Source organism: Anabrus simplex, chromosome 13 (genome assembly GCF_040414725.1).
Source record: "Anabrus simplex isolate iqAnaSimp1 chromosome 13, ASM4041472v1, whole genome shotgun sequence".
NCBI classification, from domain to species: Eukaryota; Metazoa; Arthropoda; class Insecta; order Orthoptera; family Tettigoniidae; genus Anabrus; species Anabrus simplex.
Window position 1 is genome coordinate 9303860 of NC_090277.1, and position 21688 is coordinate 9325547.

The 21688-nt window shown below is 37.1% G+C and overlaps 1 protein-coding gene and 1 long non-coding RNA gene across 3 annotated transcripts; one reads left to right on the forward strand and one right to left on the reverse strand.

Annotated features, from left to right (window-relative positions):
• Positions 1 to 423: 423 nt before the first annotated feature.
• Positions 424 to 17747, reverse strand: LOC137502928 (uncharacterized). Of its 2 annotated transcripts, none has more exons than XR_011018929.1 (3): positions 17660 to 17747; positions 10586 to 10712; positions 424 to 931 (listed from the first exon to the last, which is right to left on the reverse strand). It is a non-coding gene; the product is annotated as an uncharacterized lncRNA (long non-coding RNA). The 2 variants fall into 2 exon arrangements; XR_011018930.1 differs by lacking the exon at positions 17660 to 17747 and adding an exon at positions 17432 to 17448.
• LOC137502914 (uncharacterized) lies at positions 12681 to 15717 on the forward strand. Its single transcript, XM_068230111.1, has 3 exons — positions 12681 to 12955; positions 14835 to 14970; positions 15104 to 15717. The coding sequence occupies exons 1-3, from the start codon at positions 12701 to 12703 to the stop codon at positions 15715 to 15717; spliced, it is 1005 nt and encodes a 334-aa protein (XP_068086212.1). The 5' UTR covers positions 12681 to 12700.
• Positions 17748 to 21688: the final 3941 nt, after the last annotated feature.

Sequence of the window (21688 nt, forward strand, 5' to 3'; positions counted from 1 at the left end):
GTAAATATATTGACTATATTTGAAAACATTGAAATATGGTTGTCATAAATGCACAGAAACTGTTACAATGGATAGATAGTGGAAAATTAGATGAAAAGGAATAAAGAAGCTGGTGAAGGTATATATTATATAATTAGCAGTTGCTATTATAATGTTGAATGATTTTCTTTTGCTAGTGGCTTTATGTCGCACCGACACAGACACTCTTATGGCACGATGGGATAGGAAAGGGCAGGGAGTGGAAACGAAGCGCCTGTGGCCTTAATTAAGGTACAGCCCCAGCATTTGCCTGGTATGAAAATGGGAAACCATAAAAAACCATCCTCAGAGCTGCTGAGAGTGGGATTCAAACCTATTTCCAAGCTTCAACCCCGTAAATGAGAGTAGACCAAATATAACATTGTATTGTTTAATTTCCGTTAACTATATTTTATTAAGAAATCCCTAATAATTATTTTATTTAAAGGAAATTCAATATTTTCATCCTAGTTATCAACTTATCATGAATTATGTCATGTTTTACCATTTCAAATGTAATATTCAAATTGTTTTAATTTATAAAGTCCATTGTTAATGGTAATGGGTGTTCTCATATCTTCTATTCAGGCAAAGGTACACAACTTAATACAATATATTTTGCTTTCTTGTTCACACCCTCTTTATTGTTTTCCAGGGAATGGGGCTGTTTTCACCATCACTCCAGTTCGACATTTCTGAAGGGTTGCCATCAAAAGGTTGGTCTGTTACATGATGTTCCTTGTTTTTCATGTTCATCATGTTGTGATGAATTTCTTATGTTTTGATGGGCTATGTTTTGCTTGTCCTTATACTGCCTCTAAATATGCTCTTCACATACAGAAACAGTAAGGGGTGACACTGTGCAGATCTAATCCATGAAGGAAGAATAAGACAGATCAATCATAATTTCTTCCTGTAACATAGAAAAAATTAACTATGCATGTTTTCTTCCTTTAGCACCAAGAAAATCTTTTGCTCCTAGGTGGTTGCCAGAGATAGATTTCTTGAGAAAATAGGTCAATGTGACAAGATAAAAAAAATGAAAAAATGTTGTAAATTTACTGGCATGAGGCCAACACCTTCAAATACCACTAGAATGACCCAGAATAGAAACTGAGTCACTCAGCTAGGCACCAACAAAAATAGATCACAAGAAAAGTAATATCAAGTAACTGAACTTGAGCTACGCAGGCGGAAACAGTTTCCCAAAACATGAGATAGGGGATGTAATGCAGGCACTACACAAGTCCCCACCAGATGATATTGATGAAAATAAAATGAAATAAATAAATAATTTCTGGACAACCCTGTTTAACAAGTGCTTACTTCGTGTATTCCTTATTTTGCACCAACTATATTTTATCTTTAGCTTATGTTTCCTCTCTTTTTTTTTGTAATTATCTGCTTTCTTCTTATCCTACACTTCCCGCATCAATAGTGAAGTAATGTGAAGGTGACCCGATGATGAGCGCTGATGCCCACCCTTGTGATCAAGGTGAGAAGCATCAAAAAGTTTGTCGCAGGCTGAAAAAGGGATGTAGAATTGGAATTGGTGAGCAGAAAGCCTGTGGCAGTCTATGAAGATGTGCAGATTGTCTTCGTCCTTTTGTGTTTTTGTGTTTGTCCTTATCTCCTGTTTGTGTTCCACCCACTTCCTGCACTGACTGTGATTATGTTCATCCTATTATGCATTCATTTTCTCATGACACTTGGTTTCTTACAGTCCAATAACTATTGCAAACTTCGTGTTTGTCCCATGTTCCCAACTTTTTACATCCTGTATTTAAACTTTATCTTATATTTCTCCCATATTTATCTTGCTTCCTGCTTTAAGACTGAAGATCTATCAAGATGGCCCCTGAATGAGTGTTAATGCCCACCTTCATCCTGAAGCTGGGAAGGAGAACTCGTCAGAGACTGAAAAGAGATGGAAGTAGAAGAACTGGGATTGCAAAACTCCACTATCATGTGTTCCTCTGTCTCTCTCTGTATGAGTTGGTTTCACAATTGTTTGTTCCCTTCAATGCTTATTCCTCCATCTTTGATTGCCTTATATTAGATTCAAGACAAACCATCAAGTGACCACTCGTGCTATCCTTGTAGACTGCCAAGAAGCACCAACTGTCATCTCAAACAGACACAGAATTCATCTGCCTGCTCTTCCAACCAAACCCATGGCACTACAGCTCTTGAAGGGCCATGACCTACCAAGCGACCGCTCCTCAGCCTGAAGGCATACAGATTACGTGGTGTCGTGTGGTCAGAACGATGAATCTTCTCGGCCATTATTATTCGCTTCCCAACCTCCCCATCAGATAGCTCCTCAATTTTAATCACGTAGGCTGAGTGGACCTTGAACCAGCCCTCAGGTCCAGGTAAAAATCCCTGTCCTGGCCAGTAATCGAATCCGGGGCCTCCAGGTAAGAGGCAGGCACACTACCCCTACACCATGGGGCCGGCTCCTGCTCTTGCAATCAGAAAATATACCATTCATGTAAACGACCACATCACTTTCACTGGTTCAAAGGGCAAGATAGAATTTGAAGGAATGAAGGAGCAGACCACACAGCTAAAATTGCACCCTGCTCTCTACACATCATTTCCTGTAATTCAATACCATTGACAAGATGCAGGAAGTTACTGAAACAATTAAAATCTATAGATTGTTGCCAGTCATTCAACCAGGCAGGAATGCCATCTAGTGGCAAGGATAGGAACTGTGCCAGCTGCCATAACTTGTTACTCTCCTCTGGGGTAATTATTAATAACTGACAGATGAAATGATATTGGAATGAATGATTACAGGGAAGAGCAGGGTACCGAGAGATGAGTTTGTTCAACCTTTACTTTATCCATTAAAAATCTTACACGGAATGACCATGATATAAACCACAGAACCCAGCAGTGAGAGGAGGCCAGCATGTTGCTGCCTGAGCCATGGATGCTTTCACTGAAAAAATATTACACCAAAATCTGGATTGAAACATATATCAACTCACAGAATGCATCTTACACGAAACTATTCATTCCAAGTATCTCCCATACTCTGTCTGTATATTTCATGCCTAATTACCTCCACATAAAATTCTTTGAAAACCAAGGCTGCTTTAGATCTCCCCTCCACAGATTGAAGATAATTACTTCACTACCATGTGACAGCTCAAAGAAAACAAAACAAATGACTTATCAAATTATGAAAGATTACACCCTCTTTGCACTGTACCACAAACTTTTTGCCTATCTCAAGAGCAACCATCAAATCAAAACTCCCAGCATTTCGAGCTCCATCATATCAATCTTCCAGAAGATTCAAAAATAACATGGCAGCACTGTAATGCATGAATCTATAAATACCACTGGTATATCAACACAAGGTATCCTTCTCATCTACCAAATTAAATAGTAAAAAACAAACCAAAAAAAAAACCTGACAATATAACATTATTAGAATATTAAACCTTTAGCAATATTACATTTTCAATACAGCAGGTCATGGTTTCTGAAAAAAGAAATCACTGTCAAGTTGTTATCATTATCAAAGAGTAGTGAAAGGTCCACCTCTTTGATACCACTAGATTCATCATGGAAATACATGAATACATAGAACCACCAATAAAATATTATAAATTGGTATGTTTTAAGTAAAACCTAAATTTAAAACAGTGATGAAATGTCTGACTACACATCTGAAATTGAAACTAAAATAACACAATTAATGTTGTGACTCTAGAGCCCTGAATTGATCTTGGAGCTTTATAATCATTTCTATATACTGGACCCATTTGATCTACAAATTATGCTTTTCTGAATGAGGAACATTTTATAATTTTTTCTTAGAACTTGCTTTATATCGCACCGACACAGGTACATCTAAAGGCAACGATGGGATAGGAGAGGCCTGTGAGTGGGAAGGAAGCAGCTGTGGCCTTAATTACAGTACAGCCCCAGCATTTGCCTGGTATGAAAATGGGAAAACACGGAAATCCATCCTTAGGGCTGTCGACAGTGGGGTTCAAACCCACTACCTCCTGGATGAAAGCTCACAGCTGTGCACTCCTAACTACATGGCCAACTCGCCTGGTAAATTCATTATATATAGGTTTGAAGGGGACATTCACAACTTGAATAAGTGGCCTATCCATCAGATATAATTATCTATGTTTTAATTCAATGTGAAGAGAATGCCCCATGTTCCTAGTAATTTATGAGCACTCAGTCCGGACACCAATACCAGACTGGTTGCCAAGAGGGAACAGACATAGAGCTATCTTTAATAAAATTAATTTAATGGTATTGAATAGGTGGACTCTTCTCTACAATTTGATAGTGATCAATCTTCAATATGGACCTCAATGAAATTCATAACCTATAGGTTGTTATCATTATTGATTCTATGTCATGAGAACTAGGTTTATGGATTTCAAAACGCTAATGTGATGAAAGTCGTTCCCTCAAGAGACTGATGTATATGAAAACCTTTAATACCATCAGGGTTATAAAGGATTTAATACCGGGCGAGTTAGCCATGTAGTTAGAGGCGCGCAGCTGTGAGCTTGCATCCGGGTGACAGTGGGTTCAAATCCCACTGTTGGCAGCCCTTAAGATGGTTTTCTGTGGTTTCCCAATTTCACACCTTAGTTAAGGCCACAGCTGCTTCCTTCCAACTCCTAGGCCTTCCCAATCCCATCGTCGCCATAAGACCAATCTGTGTCAGTGCGACGTAAAGACACTAGCAAAAAAAAAGAAAAGAAAAGAATTTAATATGCCAACTTGAAACCAGACAGCAAACCCTCTACACTCAGACTGCCAATTTTCCTGATAAAAGCAACAAAGCAAAGACAGATGAAGAGAAACCCACTTATTCAAAACCTAATGAATTAATTCATCTTTCAGACATGCTGTGCAAAATAAAAATGCATACTTGTAAATTCTGCATTTATTTAATCATAAAACAATATTTAGTCAATTATTTGAGATTAGTATATATGTGTATATACACAACCTGTGACAATAAAGTTCGGTGAATGAATTCCAAAAGGTTGATCCGGCAACACTGGCGACGCACAAACTGCATAGCAGCAGGTTTGGACCACCTGCTCCCAATAATGTTCAGTTGAGCATCGTGAGTGTTCCGTGTAAGACCTGTCTACGCAGTGCGTGTTTAGTGCGTTGGTTCTGAACTGTGAACAGGAACATGAACGACCAAAAGATCAGCGTACAGTTTTGTTTTAAGCCTGGCAAGACACCGAAAGAAACGCATACAATGCTGGTACGTGTTTATGAAGATCAAACACTGTTGGAGTGTGTGTACGAGTGGTTTGCCCGTTTACAAGGAGGCCGGGAAAGTGTTTCTGACAACCCCCGTAGGAGAAGACCAGCGACTGCCGTCATTAACGAAAGCATTGAGAAGGTGAGGACATTAATCACGAACGATCGGCAATTAATTGTGTACATGATAGCGGACTAACTGAAGATTAACCATGAATCCGTGTGACAAATCATTACCCAGAAGTCAGGGAAGAGGAAAACATGTTCTTGTCCTGTGGCACATCACTTGACTGACGATCAGAAGCAGGCACGTTTACAGGCTACACAGGATTTTGTCAAAACGGTGGATGCGACTCCAAATTTCTTGATCTATATTGTCACATAGGATGAAACCTGATGTCTCAGGTATGACCCTGAAACAAAACGACAAAGCATGGAGTGGCGTTCTCCGGGATCCCCTCATTGAGAAAGAGTCAGAGCCGAAAAGTCACGCATCAAAATAATGCTCACCACCTTTTTTTGAAAGTGAAGGCATTATTCACAAGGAATTTCTATCTGAGGAGACAACGTTGAATGCTGCACAGTACACCGAAATTTTGACCCGTTTCATGAAACGTCTATGCAGGGTACGACCCCAGTACGCACAACAAGGTTCATGGTTTTTGTCCATGACAATGCTCACCCACACACAGCCTATATCGTCAAACAGTTCATGGCAGAAAAGGGGGTGATGCAACTTGAAAATCCACCATACTCCCCAGATCTCAATCCTTTGACTGGAATAATAACAGTAAGTTATTTGTTAAATAGACCACCTAATCAATACAAAGTCTAGTCTTGGATGATTTATATAGAACTGTTAATTAATAGTGGTACATGTTTCGTCTTGTATGAAGGCATCATCAGCCATTGTCTTAACCTTAGATTGAAAATAAGCATCTAATTAACATGTAATAATGAAATGAAATTTTAAAATCTTGAAGAGATTTGAAGTAAAATAACATTAAAAATAACAATGATGGTTTAAAAATATACAATGTGATGAGTTACAAAGGTGGAAGTATTAACAAAATTAATATTAGAAGGCTGCAATAATAAGTACAATGGATCAAACAATAGACTGTTATACAACAAGTAGTAAGATTGCTATAAAAATAAAGTTGACTGTCCGGCGGTTACAATTAGACGATGGCGAAGAATCGTATATATTCAAAATAAAGAAGAGAGAATAGAAGTCAAAAGCTGGTCAAGAGATCCAAAATTAATCATAATCGGGAAGATAAAAAACGAAAGTCAGAGGTATATGGTGAAGTTGTAGAACACATTGCAGATATGAAGTTGTAGAATAGAAGTTGAAGAACAGTTTTAAATTGGATCTCCATGGACCATCTCAATTTGAAGCAATGCTCAAATGTTGCAAAAATGTGAGTTTGTTGATATTCTAGTTGAAAAGGCATATAACAGTGGAATCTGTAAAAGGAAACAAGAAACGTAGAGTTAATTATGTCAAAAGATATTTTAAAATTATTGAAATAGAATCGTGTACACTTACCATTTGACGAGGACGAATATAACTTGTAACGTTATGAGTTGGAAGTATTTGCAACAGTAAACTTCTTACTATGTGTGTTATAGCTGAAAGTTTGTGTTGGAGGGGGATCTGTTTGTGGTGACGTAACTATTGGCTTGTTTGTAGTACTTGGAGGGGGGCTGCTATTAGTGGAAGGGAAGGAGGAGAGTGTATTGCGGCACGTGTTGTATCGGTGTAAGGCCACTGGAGGGAGCGATGCTACAGTGGGTGTGGCTTTGGGTTTATTGGTTGCATTTGAATTAGAGGTACTAGCAGTGAGGGCAAGGGAGGGGAGTGTATTAACTGTAGAGGAAGTGGGAACGCTAACTGATGTGAGGTTGAAGAATTTTAAGAATATATTGGTGAGGGGAGTTGATTCTCATAATAGAATAAGAATCTGTTCATACAAGGGGCTTTCTTTTATCAATAGTGTCATTTAGGTTCTCATCTTTATTAAAATGCTGATCGAGGAAAATGAATAAATTTTCATATTCTGTCATAAGTTTACTTTTATCGACTCTTTTGAGAATATGGAGGTCTTGTTCTATTGCGGTGAATTTATGCCCTGTGTCCCTCATGTGGTTGGCCATTGTGGAGAAATTTATTGTGTCTTTGAGCATTGTAATGCTCGGCGTATCTGGTGGAAAAGTTGCGGCCAGTTTGGCCAACATAAGAAAAACTACATGTAGAGCATTTCAATCTGTATATTCCTGATCCAGAGTAACTGCTGTCTCTGATGTTAATAGAGGTGTGATTAAAGAATAAATTACGATTAGTGCTGTTTGTTGCGTAGGCTATTTTTACTTCGTGCTTCATTAATGAATTGGTTATCGGATAATACTATGGTTAATGAACGTGAATTTAGCATATTTTGGTTTGATGGGTTTCAATGGAGTTAAATTTGTAGCTAGTTTTAGTTTGGTTTTATTAATGATTTTATCAATCATATCAGTGTTAAATCCATTGAATTTAGCTATTTCCTTAATGAATAGTAATACTTTCTTTAAATTAATAGAGGACATAGGGATCTTTAATGCTCTATATACTAAACTGTGATAAGTAGCTTTTTGATGTGAGTTGGGATGTAAAGAATAATTTTTTATGGTTGTTGGAGAAAAGGTGGGTTTTCTGTATATTTGGAAGTCGAATTTGTTCGATACTCGTGTGATTTTGATGTCTAAGAAGTTCAAAGAGCTATTGAACTCATCTTCTTTAGTGAACTTAATATTATTATCTAAGTTGTTGAGAAATAATAGTATGTTATCGCTGTTGTTGATTTGTTTATCAATGATAGCTATAGTATCGTCAACACAGTGATGCCAAAGACAGAGTCCGTTAATGTTATTAATAATCTTACTATGTTCGAGATTATCTAAGTATAGATTGGCTAGTAATCCAGATAACGGGTCTCCCATTGCTTGACCTTCCTGTTTATAAATTTTCTTATTAAAGGTAAAGTAGTTGTTGTCTAAAACAAAATTAAGTAATTTTAACCATTCATCAATTTCGATTTTACTCATTGTGCTATGTTTCAACATTGTTTTTTATGATGTTAATAGTATTATTGATAGAGATATTAGTATACATGTTGGTGATGTCAAAAGAACATAAGCCGGGCTGAGTGGCTCAGACGGTTAAGGCGCTGGTCTTCTAACCCCAACTTGGCAGGTTCGATCCTGGCTCAGTCCGGTGGTATTTGAAGGTGCTCAAATACGACAGCCTCGTGTCGGTAGATTTACTGGCACGTAAAAGAACTCCTGCGGGACTAAATTCCGGCACCTCGGCGTCTCCGAAGACCTTAAAAAGTAGTTAGTGGGACGTAAAATAAATAACATTATTATTATTATTAAAAGAACATAAAACTTGGTTTGGTTGCAGACTGAATTTATTTATGGAATTGCAAAGTTCGATCGAGTTCTTTATGGGGTTGGAGTTGTGAAATTTGAAATGCTTTTTCAGGAATTTGAGTAGGAACTGAGAAGTTTTATAGGTAGGACTATTTATACTATTATTTATAGGCCAAATGGGGACATCTTTTTTATGAATTTTTCGCAATGATCTGACTGTAGGTAATTTTGGGTTCTTTACAGTTAATTTCTGATAATATTGATCATTTAAAATGAAATTAGAATTTTTAAGAAGGTTCTTTATGTTACGCTGTATTTTGTTTGTTGGATCTTTGTTAATTAAGGTATAGGTATTGTCTGGAAAAAAGTTTCAGTTTTATTAATGTAATTTTGTTTGTTCATTATTACTATGGTGCTGGCCTTATCTGCTTTTGTAATTACTACGTAGTTATTATGGATTTTGGATTTCAGGTTTACAATTTGTTTCGAGACGTTGTGGTTATTATTAGATATCATCTCATTAATCAAAGTTGGGAGTTTTTTTTTTACTTCATAACGTATGTCATTTCATTTATCAATCAGGATTTGTTTATCAATATTAGTTTCGGTTTCAGCGGTGGTAGTGATAATGTCTTCTGCTTTTTTGTGATTAGGCCAATTATGTTTGATGCCTTTATCTAATAATTTAATTCTTGGTTAGAGAAGGTTGCATTAGATAGGTTGATTGTAGTGGAAATGTTAGTCAAATGGGAAGGGGACACTTTGTTGTTTGTATTTTGGTCAGGTGTTTTACATTTGTTTTCTTGTAGACAAAGTAATTTATGGTTTAGGGTTTTCTGTTTCTTATCTAATATGTAAGATAGTTTAAGGTCAGTGTACCTTAAAAATGAACTCCATTCAAGTGGGGGTAATTTTTGAGAGATGGTCATATGAGTCCTATATAACTGTAAATTTAGTAGAGATTTCTTCTTGTATAATAGTTTAATTTCATTTTTCAGCCATATGCTGTTTACTTTCTTCTGAGTGACATTAGATTTTGAACAGGGATGACTTTTTCTTTGTAAAGATTTGAGAAATTTAGGTACGAACTCTAATTTCCAGCAATCTTTAAGAAACTTGATATCTCTAGAAATCTTGCCTATTTTAATTCTCAGGTTCAAATACTTGTTATGTTTTACTATTGCCTGGATGGCATTGACATTACACGTAATAAATATCATTTTTGGTCCATATTGATGATATTTGATTGGAACAGTAAGTTATTTGTTAAATTGACCACCTAATCAATACAAAGTCTAGTCTTGGATGTAAATCTATGTAAATCTATGTAAATCTATGTAAATCATCCAAGACTAGACTTTGTACTGATTACGTGGTCTATTTAACAAATAACTTACTGTTATTATTCCAATCAAATATCATCAATACGGACCAAAAACGATATTTATTACATGTAAGATCTCAATCCTCCAGACGTATTCCTATTCCCACGACTTAAAAACTTGCGTTGAAAGGAAAGAGATATTCCTGACATCCAACAAAACGTGATGAGGCTTTTGAACACCATCCCAAAGGAAGCCTTCTTGCAAAGTTTCCAGGACATGTATCGCCGATCTCAGCAGTGCATAGTTATGGGAGGGGACCATTTGAAAGGACACTGAGGTCACTGACATTCACTGTTCATCTATGTTTATAGTACAGGACTATTCACTGAAGTTTATTGTCATAGGTTATATATATATGTGCCTTAATAACAGACAAACAGGATACTCATTTATTTCATGAACAACAGATAAAAGTAGAGTTATGTAACCAGTCAAACTGACATGACTGCCAAGGTTTTAGTTGTAATCACTATATAGTTATCTAGAATAATACTTACACATGAAGTATTTGAAGTTTCCTCAAAGCATAATGCTTCCTCTTTTATCTTTACTTCCAAGTCCATTTTAGAAGCGTGTCAAGGTATAGACGGTTTTGGGATGTAGAATACTTCCACAGACCATGCACTGAAATATGAGCAACCAACACTATTATTTCTGTTTTGTAGTCAAGCCTGTAATTTTAGGTGACTTGATATTGTGCTCATAGTCAATGGGCCTCCAGTTTTACCTGGAAACTGAACCTCAGGGGTAAACAATTTCACTGAAAGAACATCCCACACCCACAGATTGGGATTAATTTGCACACCCCTTGTGAAAAGCCTGTAACTATGCAACTTACATATCCCTCACTATACTGCGAGTCTAATAACTGGTTTGACGTACCTCCCCATAAACCCTATCTTGTACTACACTGTATATTTATTCTAATCTGTTCATTACATTTTGTCCTCTATACCATGACTGCACTTTCTTATATTTTTTTAACAATTTGTTTTACATCACACTGACAAAGATAGGACTTCTGGTGTTATGGATAGACATGGGATGGAAGTGACAATGGCTGTAAGTAAGGTACAGTATTAGAATTTGCCTGGTGTGAAAATGGGAAAGGGCAGCAAATTGTCTTTAGGTTTGCCAAAGCCAATTCCTTCCCATTCCTAGCCCTTTCCTAACCCACTGTTATCACACGTCCTGTCTGTGTGAGTGTGATGTAGAGCCATTTGTAAAAAGAAAATTGACAACAAAACCTTCAAAACTATTCATATCTTGCCGAACTTGCAGAGCAAATGATCTGCTTTTAACCAACGTGAAGAGACACACTCCCCGACCTGTCCCTCTGCTAGCTCTATTGGCTATGTACATTCTGTACTGCTCAATATAAACCTCACCCCCTTTACATTAGAGTCCGATGGTGATTCAGTTAGGCTACAATATAAATTTGTAACTTACTATTAGTAATGTTCTGATATAGTTCATTCAGTTTTGTTTTCAATCAGCAAACCTGCGGATAGTAAGTGGAGAACCCAGTCTTATTCATCAGACTTACAAATTATGTAAAACATACTGAATGTTACTGACAATTGTGTGCAAGTCCTGTGCCATATGCATTTTAATAAGTAAGTTCGCTACACAGATATAGGCTTAGTTCTTCTCTCGATGCACAGTCCTCACCTGGGCTAGCAGTCCCTTTAAGAGCTACCATACAATATGTTGAATTCAGTAGCATTTTAGCCAGATTCCTTATTCATCAAACAAATTATTTTATAGAGGATAGCACGGTACTCACTAGCAACTTTATCCAAAAAGTTAAAACCATTACTGATTATGTTACAATATATACTGTATGTCTGTTACAACAAACAGTTCAGAACTGGCTATGAACACCTTCAAAATTATCTTAATGAGCATACATGAATCAGAATGCTTCCAGAACTGACTGTTAAGATTGGTTTGTTCGAATTTGTAAATGGCAATTGTAAACTGAATTAACGCCATCTACAAATTGTTAAAAAAACATTTAATGACGGATGATGGAAGGCAGCGCTAATTCAATAAGAACTACAATATGTAGTCGCACCACTTACTGGTCGAATTGAACGTGCATGTATAGAACGCACAGTCCGAGGTATTGAATAAGAGGCATTGGCTCCAAAATGGCTGTGAATGTAGTTAGAACAGCATGAATTCACAACTCACAGTTCGGAACCAGTTCTGAATTTCTCTTGGACCAGCATGTATACTAAGGCACATGACCATGTTGGGACAAACCTGCTTGTATTATCACTAATGCCCGGTTTCTGGAATGGTGAGATATCTATCCGACAGCTATTGATTTGTTACAGCTGTCGAATCGATAAATCTTCGCTGCGTTGCACAGCGAAATAGCAGCTAACTTATCGAACTGTCAACTATTGGCTCGTTGATCAAGTTTCGTAACTACTCACTAGATGCCTCCGCTAGTACTACCTTGTTTTTATGCATAATATGAGCAGAATCCAATAGGCAGTGATTCACAGTCTTGGCTATTATCCAGCTGTCCCAGTCATCTTCACAAATACAGATACGGTACATTTCGCTGAATAATATTGCTAAATTCTGCAGAGGGTAACATCATGGATAGCAAAAGGGCAAAAAACTTCACTGAACAAGACAAAAATATATTGTTAGATATTGTAGAGCAGTTCATAAGTGTTATAGGGAACAAAAGGACTGATGCAACGAGTGTGAAAGAAAAGAATACAGCTTGGGAGGAGATAACCAAATTGTACAATGCTAATTGTCAATCAGGACCCAGGCTCCCGAAACAGCTGCACTATTTGTACGACACATTGAAGAGGAAGGCTCGGCAGCATATTGCAGATGATAAGGTAAGATTTTTCAATAAAAATATTTCTATCTATTCCTACTATATTGTAGGTTAGGCTATCCATATAAACCTTACAATAGAAATGCCTACAAGTGAGTTCGCTACGCGGTTTGTCACGTAGCTGCCAGCTTGCATTCGGGAGATAGTGGGTTTGAACCCAGCTGTCAGCAGCACTGATGATGGTTTCCCATTTTCACATCAGTTGCTTCCTTACCAGTCGTAGTTTTTTTATCCCATCATTGGCATAAGAATTATCTGGCACTGTGATGTAAAACAAATAGCAAAACAGGAAGATGAAGAAAGAAAGAAATTCCTAGGCTTAGGGTCATTTCCTCCAAATGAGTTTAAACGTGCATTTATTTGAAACTGCTGCAGTTTAGCATTTCTGGTTGGTGATTATTGTTTTAAGAGGAAGTACAGCTGGACAACCATCCTCCCAAAACTACTTAATTCTGAGTTTAAACTAAACCCATTTTCCCCCAGTTTGTATTAATGTATCTGGGAATTTCCTAGTAAAAAGGTTACCATAGATTTGAATAACAAGCTGCTGAACTATTTACTCAAACACTACACTTTTTAATACAGCTGAAAAACAGTAGGCCTATTGGCATTAGAAAATGAAATAATTAATTGAAATTATTGATGATAGACTGATATTGATGAAGATAGGCTAATGATTCAATGTACAACTTAGGTTAAGAAAGCATATCTCCTGTTACTGATGACCAGTTTGAAGTCACTAACACACTGCACAATTTTCCTCAGGGAATTAACAATCTCCCAAATATGGCAGAAAATGATATCAAGCAAACTATCCTATCCACCAGTATTTTTATGATTTGTTGGTGAACCAATGAAGGAAAAAATTAAAGTTAACATAAAAGAAGCATCTGTTTTCGTACTTACCTGTTAATACCTCCAAATCCCTCTCTTAACTCATGACATGAGGTTTAGCAGTCCACTTGAGAATTTCAGCTGAATGTAGGGAGCTAACCAAGGCCACTTAATATTCCTGAAGGGTGTGAAGTGTGTTGACACAGATAAGAAGGTAACATAAACAACAGCTCTCAGCAAGATTTTTAATTAAAGAGGCCCAGATGTTTTATGTTTCTTGGGAGTCACATATTTCATTGAAACTATCAGCTGGTTGTTTCCAAGCTTGTTCTTTGTCTTTGAAAGATAAATGCTTCCTCTTAAAACAGTAATCACCACCACCACTTTGAAAGGTACACAGACTATTTTCTCAAATTCTAAAATAGCTATCTTTGCACTAACTAAAGAAAACAATAAGTTAATTTCTATGTGATTAAAATCTTACTTCTGTTCCCTGGAGGAAATAATAATAATAATAATAATAAAAGATCTACTAATCTTATCATGCAGTCAAACTGATATTATTAAAAACAGTAACATGACAATAAGAAAATGAAATGCAAGTGCAGTGGTTTCATTTGAATAAGAGCTAGAACTTGTTTTGTCCAAATTTAGGCAACTATTCTTAAGATACATACAAGGTACTGAGTAGGCCTATATGTTTATGACACAGGAAGGTATGAAAACGTTTCATGGCAGCTAGTAATTGAATACTACAATAATTATCAGTTATGAATCTTTAATATTAATTATTGTTAATATACCAGTAATGAAATAATAATGCAACATGTGGATAACAACTGTAAATATTACATAATTAGGAATAGGTTAGTCTATATGCAAGGCTAGAATAAAATAATACCTCTCTTCCATTTTTATCCTCAGTGGTCTGTCTGTTGGATAGGAGGTTTGCTGGTTTGCTTAGCTATTATGTGAATTACTTTAGGATTCAATGAGATTTATTGCTTTATGATTATTGGTAAACATGCATGTATTTATTATTTCAGGTGGAGCATTACAAAACAGGAGGTGGAACATTTACTCCAAAAACAGACAATATAGATGAGAGATTCATTGCAATGGTGAAACCTCAGCTTGAGCCTCTGCGGAATTGTTACGATTCATGTGCTGAATATCTTGGAGGTATCTAATTTAATCTTCATCTGTTATCTTCCTTTCTGTCATATAATTTATTAATTTATTTTGTTAGAATGAGTACTATAACTTAACTATGACCTTTTTATTTTATATTAATAAATACTATTATATTTTTCAGATGTTGTACTAGATGTGATTAATCCATCAGATGATCATCTGCAAAAGGCACCAGAAGTGGTCATCCAAACAGCCCTTGAAGTTGAGATTCAAAAGTCACCAGGAGTCGTCCCCCAAACAGCCCCTATAGTCCATAAGGTACCAGAAGTTGTCACCCAGGCAGTCCCTGATGTCCATAGGGCACCAGAAGTGGTCACCCCAACGCCCACATGCAGTCGATCAGCTGCAATAAACAGTGACCAATATAATGGTAATGGTAATGTTATAAGAAGGAAGAGGGCAGCAGAGTGCATGGCAGACAGAGTAATAAAAAGAAAAAATATTAAAGACAAATATGACCATGAAATTCATGAAAAAAAATTGAAAATAATGACTACTGAGGAGGCAGTAAAGGCAAGGGAGGAGGAAACCAGTATTTTAGTGTTGGACCATATGAAAAGATGCCATAAACTAATTGAAAATAAACTTGAAATAGAACTGGAGAGTGCAAGATTGGAACGACAAGTGAAATTAAACCAGTTAGAGAATATTCAGATAGAAAATGAACTTAAAACCTTAGAACTTAAAATAAAGCAAGCACAGTATGATCAATTAAAGTGCAACATTGATATTTAGAAGCAGGGAAACAACGTAAAATATTTTTTTTCTACTATTGTGTGTTATATTGTTCATTAAAATGTAGTGTTGTACAATTTCATTTATTAAATCATATTTCATTCTTACCTGAAGAAGGTGGTAACCAGTGTTCTTCTCACAGCATTTCCGGACCCATTGTCTGGCAGAGGTGGGTCAATGTTATTTTCTTCAGGAATAGCTTCAATGTCAAACTCTTGTCCATGTTCATCTATTGCTAGGTTATGTAAAACAGCAGTAGCCACAATTACAGCAAGTGCTGTTTCCAATTTAATCCTCAGGCCTAAAGATAAACAAGGAAATCTCCTTTTCCAGACACCAAATGTATGTTCCACTGATACTCTTGTTCTAATATGAGCATGATTATATCTCACTTCACCTTCAGTATTAGGATTGAGAAATGGGGTCATGAGATATGGACGACATGGGTAAGCACTGTCACCAAGTAAAGTGCCATCAAACTCCTGAGCTTCAAACCTAGCCCTGATATGGGAACTGTTGAAGACTGTACTGTCATGAACAGACCCAGGAAATCGTGCGACAATATCCCTAATCTTCAATAAATGGTCACAGACAACTTGGACATTAATGGAAAAGAATCCCTTTCTGTTTCTATAAAGTTCACCCATATCTTTGCTCGGTGATTGAGCTGGAATGTGACTTCCATCAACACAGCCTAATACATTAGGGAATCCACTCATAGAAAAGAAGCCTTCCTTTACCCTTAACAGTTCGTTCCTTGATTCTGGCATTCGTACGTAATTAGGCCTCAAACTGGCAATCTCGTGAGTTACCTTCTTAATTACTCTACAAACTGTGCTTTTATGGACACGAATGCAATCACCGACAAGAATCTGATAAGAACCAGTAGCATAAAAACGTATTGTTATTAATATTTGTTCAAGAGGGGAAATTGAAAAACTTCTGTTTGACACAGGACGCAAATTATTGCCTATAACCTCAACCAAATGCATGACAGTATCCTTCTGTAATCTGAATCTGTCTTTGAATTCGCTTTCACTGTATATCGTCATAACATTAGGCCGACGATGATATAATCGTGGTCGTTCTAAAATGTTGACAGCTTCTATAATTTCTTCGTCGGAAGAAGATGAGAAAGCCATGTAAAACGTTAACACAATATTAGCTGCCGATACCTTCGCCGATATTGAAGTACTGCGCAACTGCCAACCAAGTTAACAAATAGATATCTCACGCTCAGGGCCCTCTAAGTTAGCAGGAGATTTATCGAATCGATAGATGTAGCTGACGTTCGTGCAACGCCAAAACACGAGTTATCCATTCGATACCGCTATAGGTTCGATATCTCACGTTCCAGAAACCGGGCATAAGACTGGTGCTTGGGTACTTTCCTACAGTCGGCTGACAAGCAGAATTATCTGGCCCTGTACTTTTGTGTTTAAATAACGTATGAACTGAAGAATAAATCATAACTTATTTCCTATCACGTACCATTCGAAAGTTACTTATGGAGATGTAGAAGATGATGATGATGATGCTTGTTTAAAGGGGCCTAACATCTAGGTCATCGGCCCGTAAGATGTAGGAGACTTGAGACTCCAACTTTATTACGTTGCAATATGTTAAAAGATTTGGACACAGTGTAAAACGTTGGAAAATGCAATTACCTGATGAAGACAGTCTTAAGAGGAACAACATAATCCACATAACAAACCTGCACAAGCTCCCGCGCTAAGTCCGAGAAGCAAACACAAAATACGAACATTAAATAACAACAAGCAACCCATTTCGAAAGTAAACCTGAAGTAGCGAATAGTGCTTCTCACAAATTTATAACCAGTACAAGTTTGGTGTTACGCTCCCTTATTGTTGTAAATCTTTTCTTTTTTACAGCTTCGATCCCAGTATCGGTATTATGATTAATTGTCTTTGAAAGACTTACTTCTTTGAAGAACCTTATCTTTCTTCCATCCACTGGCAGACGTAGAAACCATGTGTCGCGATACTGCATAGTTGCAAGTCGGAAGTCTAAGTGCTACATTTATGTGACACTTCTCAATACGTGTCCATTGCTTCGCCCAGTGATGTGATGAGATCGTCAGTGCCTTCATCCTTCAATTCACGAAAGTGATCCTCCTCAAATACTATTTCGTCCGCCTCTGCGGTGTAATTAGCTGCCACCCCCGGAGGCCCGGCTCTTCCACGAAATTTGGAAAGTGGTACAAGAAATGGAACGGAATCCACTCAGGTTCGGGACGAATTTTGAGTATGTCGGGGGGGGGGGGGGTTCGATTCCCAACTCAGCCAACCTAGAAGTGGTTTTCCGTGGTTTCCCACTTCATCTCAAGGCCCCAGCCGCTTCCTTCCCTCTTCCTTGTCTATCCCTTCCCATCCCCCACAAGATATCTGATCAGCATAGCAGGTTTGGCCGCCTCCTCCGCAGTCGGTAACTATTGGTGGTGGGGGGCGGAGACGCTTGATTAAAATGAACACGGGCATGTGGCATGTGAATAACAATTAATACAAACATTCCTATATAATAACAATATTCACAAACTAAGAGGAAAAGCAGACCTACAGTATAATAGAGCTTGTTACTCAAATAGACTTTTTGAACGAATCAGTCAATCAGTCACTACTGATCTCCATATAGGGCAGTCGCCTACGTGGCAGATTTCCTATCTGTTATTTTCTAACCGCTTCTTAAATGATTTCAAAGAAATTGGATATTTATTGAACATATCCCTTGCTAAGTTATTTAAATCCCTAACTCCGCTTTCTATAAAGAAATATTTGCCCCAATTTGTCCTTTTTAATTCCAAATTTATCTTCATATTGTGATCTTTCCTACTTTTAAAGACATTAATCTAACTTGTTCGTCTACTTATGTCATTCCACTCCACCGTCCTTTGACAGTTCGGAACATACCGGTACCATAATTTAATTAAGAACTAGCAAGGTGTAATTGTCCACCCAGGGAGCAAGAGTGTATGATAATTCTTGTTGGTTACTGCACTCTGTAGGCTACTGGTGTGATTAAACGTTTACGTTATGTACAGTCAACCTGTGTGGTGTGCGATGTGACGCTGGCCCTGTTGTATTTCCGTCTGGTCACATTTAACGTGCTTGTCAACTGGTATATTGTGAAGACCTGACCTTCACCAACCTAATAAGACCATTCCATAATCATTGTAATTGATAATTTTGGACTGTCACCTCCTGTAATCAACATATGATGATTTTTGTTTTAGACATTAAAATTGCACACTATAACCTGGTATCCACAGCTTTAACCCACCAGTGGTCGCTATATGAGCAAAATGCTCACGATCATAGAAAATCATCTACTCTTTTATACAGCATGTAGTTTCAAATTTGAGCACTGATGTACCTTCGCACTGCACTTTTGAGAGTAGGATGGACGCATTGAAACACACATATGTGACCTTGGGAAGGCACAGGGAGAGAAGAATTTTCAGCGACCGTCAACGGTAAGCATTTTGGTTCACGCGCGACCAGTCATGTTGGCGCTAATTTCTGTGTATATTATAGTTTCGCTATTGTTGTATGTTGTCTGATAGTTGGAAAAGTTCTTTGCAACTTATTGTATTAATGTGTAATTAGTGCGTGACGATGACTTCATGTCGTGACATTTTACGCTGGTTTGATAAAATTCCTATTGATCAACTCGAGGGCGAAAATTATGACTCGGACTGTGAAAGTAAACATAAAACGGATACTGAACCGTCCGAAACAGAAGATCGTGCTGATGGAACCGTACCTGGAGAACAATCTGTAGCTGGCAAACAACAAATGTTGGAAGTAAATGAGAATTTCATATTTAGTGACAATATTTATATAGGAAATTATAAGGTGACAAAGTGGGGCAGACACCCACCAGGAAGAAATCCACTCTCACGTAGTGCTGTAAATATAGTGACTCATCCTCCTTGTGTAATGGGAATTGCGAAAGGCGCACACACTATTTTAGAAAGCTGGCAATTGTTTTCACCAGATACAGTTATAACCATTTGAGATTTATTACTATTTGTAATTTTATTTTATTTGTAATTTTTAGTGTTCTTTATAACAATTTGAGATTTATTCTTATGTTCATTTAATGTGTTAATATATTTACGCTTGAAATCTTTTGGTATTTGTTATGTAAACACGTCATATCATACCGTGAGCATTTTGCTCAACGCGCGACCACTCGCGTTACTTTCATCTTAGCGACAATTGGCGGGTTAAACTGTCACCTTCCCTGTGTTCTGGCTCCTGGAAGGGAGAATCTGTAACATGAGTATGGAAAAAAGTGTTTATTTGGGTATATTAGCCTGTGTACTGGGATTGTATTCCTCCCTAATTTCCATTATTTGGAACTGCTGTTAATTGGTGTGATCGACAGATTCTATATATTTAAATCTAAGATCTGCCATTATTACGTCAAGTGCTGGGATCATTCCGTTCGTTCAGTTGTGAATCAATACTAACGTGCATGCGCATAACTTGTTTCTGAGCTGTGAGTTGCACCTGCGGGACGGAATTAAATACTACAGGCTAGGATGTTTGAAAATTAAGTCTATGCCTTAAAATGTCTTTATTGTATGCTCCATGTTAACTTTAAATTCTTATTTTAGAAATATTTACTTATGTGAGTTTTATCCGCCACCTGCGTGCCTAACTTCTAACTGTATCGTAAGATTTGTGCCATTGGATTACCTTGATTTGGACCCCATAAAATGAAGAAGTACTGATAACTTCATACTTGGTGAATATCTACTGCCGTGTATTATTTTGAAGAGGCATTATGTACAACCGTCGCATGTGACGTAATTAAAATTAGCCATATGGATTCATGGAATTTTCGGCAACACTGTCCAGATTTTATGAAGCCAACCTTGCAATTGTAATTAAAAGTTAGGTCTATTAGACCTTACACAACTGTTTGCCTCGTTAATCAAGACTACTTTTTCTTCGGTACTTAAAACTTTTGTAACAAAATCAGAGGTATTAACTGTATTGTCATGATTTTCACATGTAACGGTAATTTGATTATGGGCTAATTTGGAAACGCGGCATATGGGCCTATGAAAGATAGAAATGTTCTATTTGTTTAATTTATTTGAGTTGATTGTTCGTGAAACATTTTATGATCCTTATAATTTTTGTGATTTGTTATTATCATTATTGAAGTTTTGCCTGGTGAATTTCATTCTGTCCTTTCTTGTGCTTGTAATTTAACCTATTATTCTGAAATTTTTTTTGTGTTGCCCTGTGTTGGCGATTTATTGTAACGGGATCTTTACTTTTTGCTTTCCTGGGGTCGTGTTTAAATTATACCTCATACGCGATTATGCCGTGTCGAAAGCCTCCTCCCTTTATATTTAAAAACTCGAATTCTTGTTATCCGTCAAATCCTCTGTTAACTTTCATATTCAGTCAGATATAGCCTATGATTAATGGAATGAAAATTATTATTTATCTTCTGTAATAAGGCGGTTGTAGAAAATTGAAATTTGTTTAGCGCGTTCTTAAATTTCCTTTGTTAACGGTTATATCGCTTATTCACATCCGAGTTTGTTTTTTCTTTGCTTTAATCATTTGTTGCGACACTATTTAACTTATCTCGTGGGTACTCCAACGCACACGCATGGACGAACATGAAACACACACGTATATATACTCACCTATTAGCCTCAACTCCGTGGACTCGGTCGGAACAGGCCAGAAACTGCATAGAACTGAACCCGTGTCTCTTAAAATCAGAGGAAGGAAGTAATAGAGGCATGAACCCCCAGTGAAAGATGGAATCGAATGAAAAGTTTATTGACATAAATAAAATGCAAATGAATAAAGAACAAAAGAAACAGGAATACAGATAACACTTACTTACATAATCAGTCCAAGAGTGAATTATGCACGCAGCACACACATCGTTTTAAAAATCATCAACAAGGCTGCTGTAGTA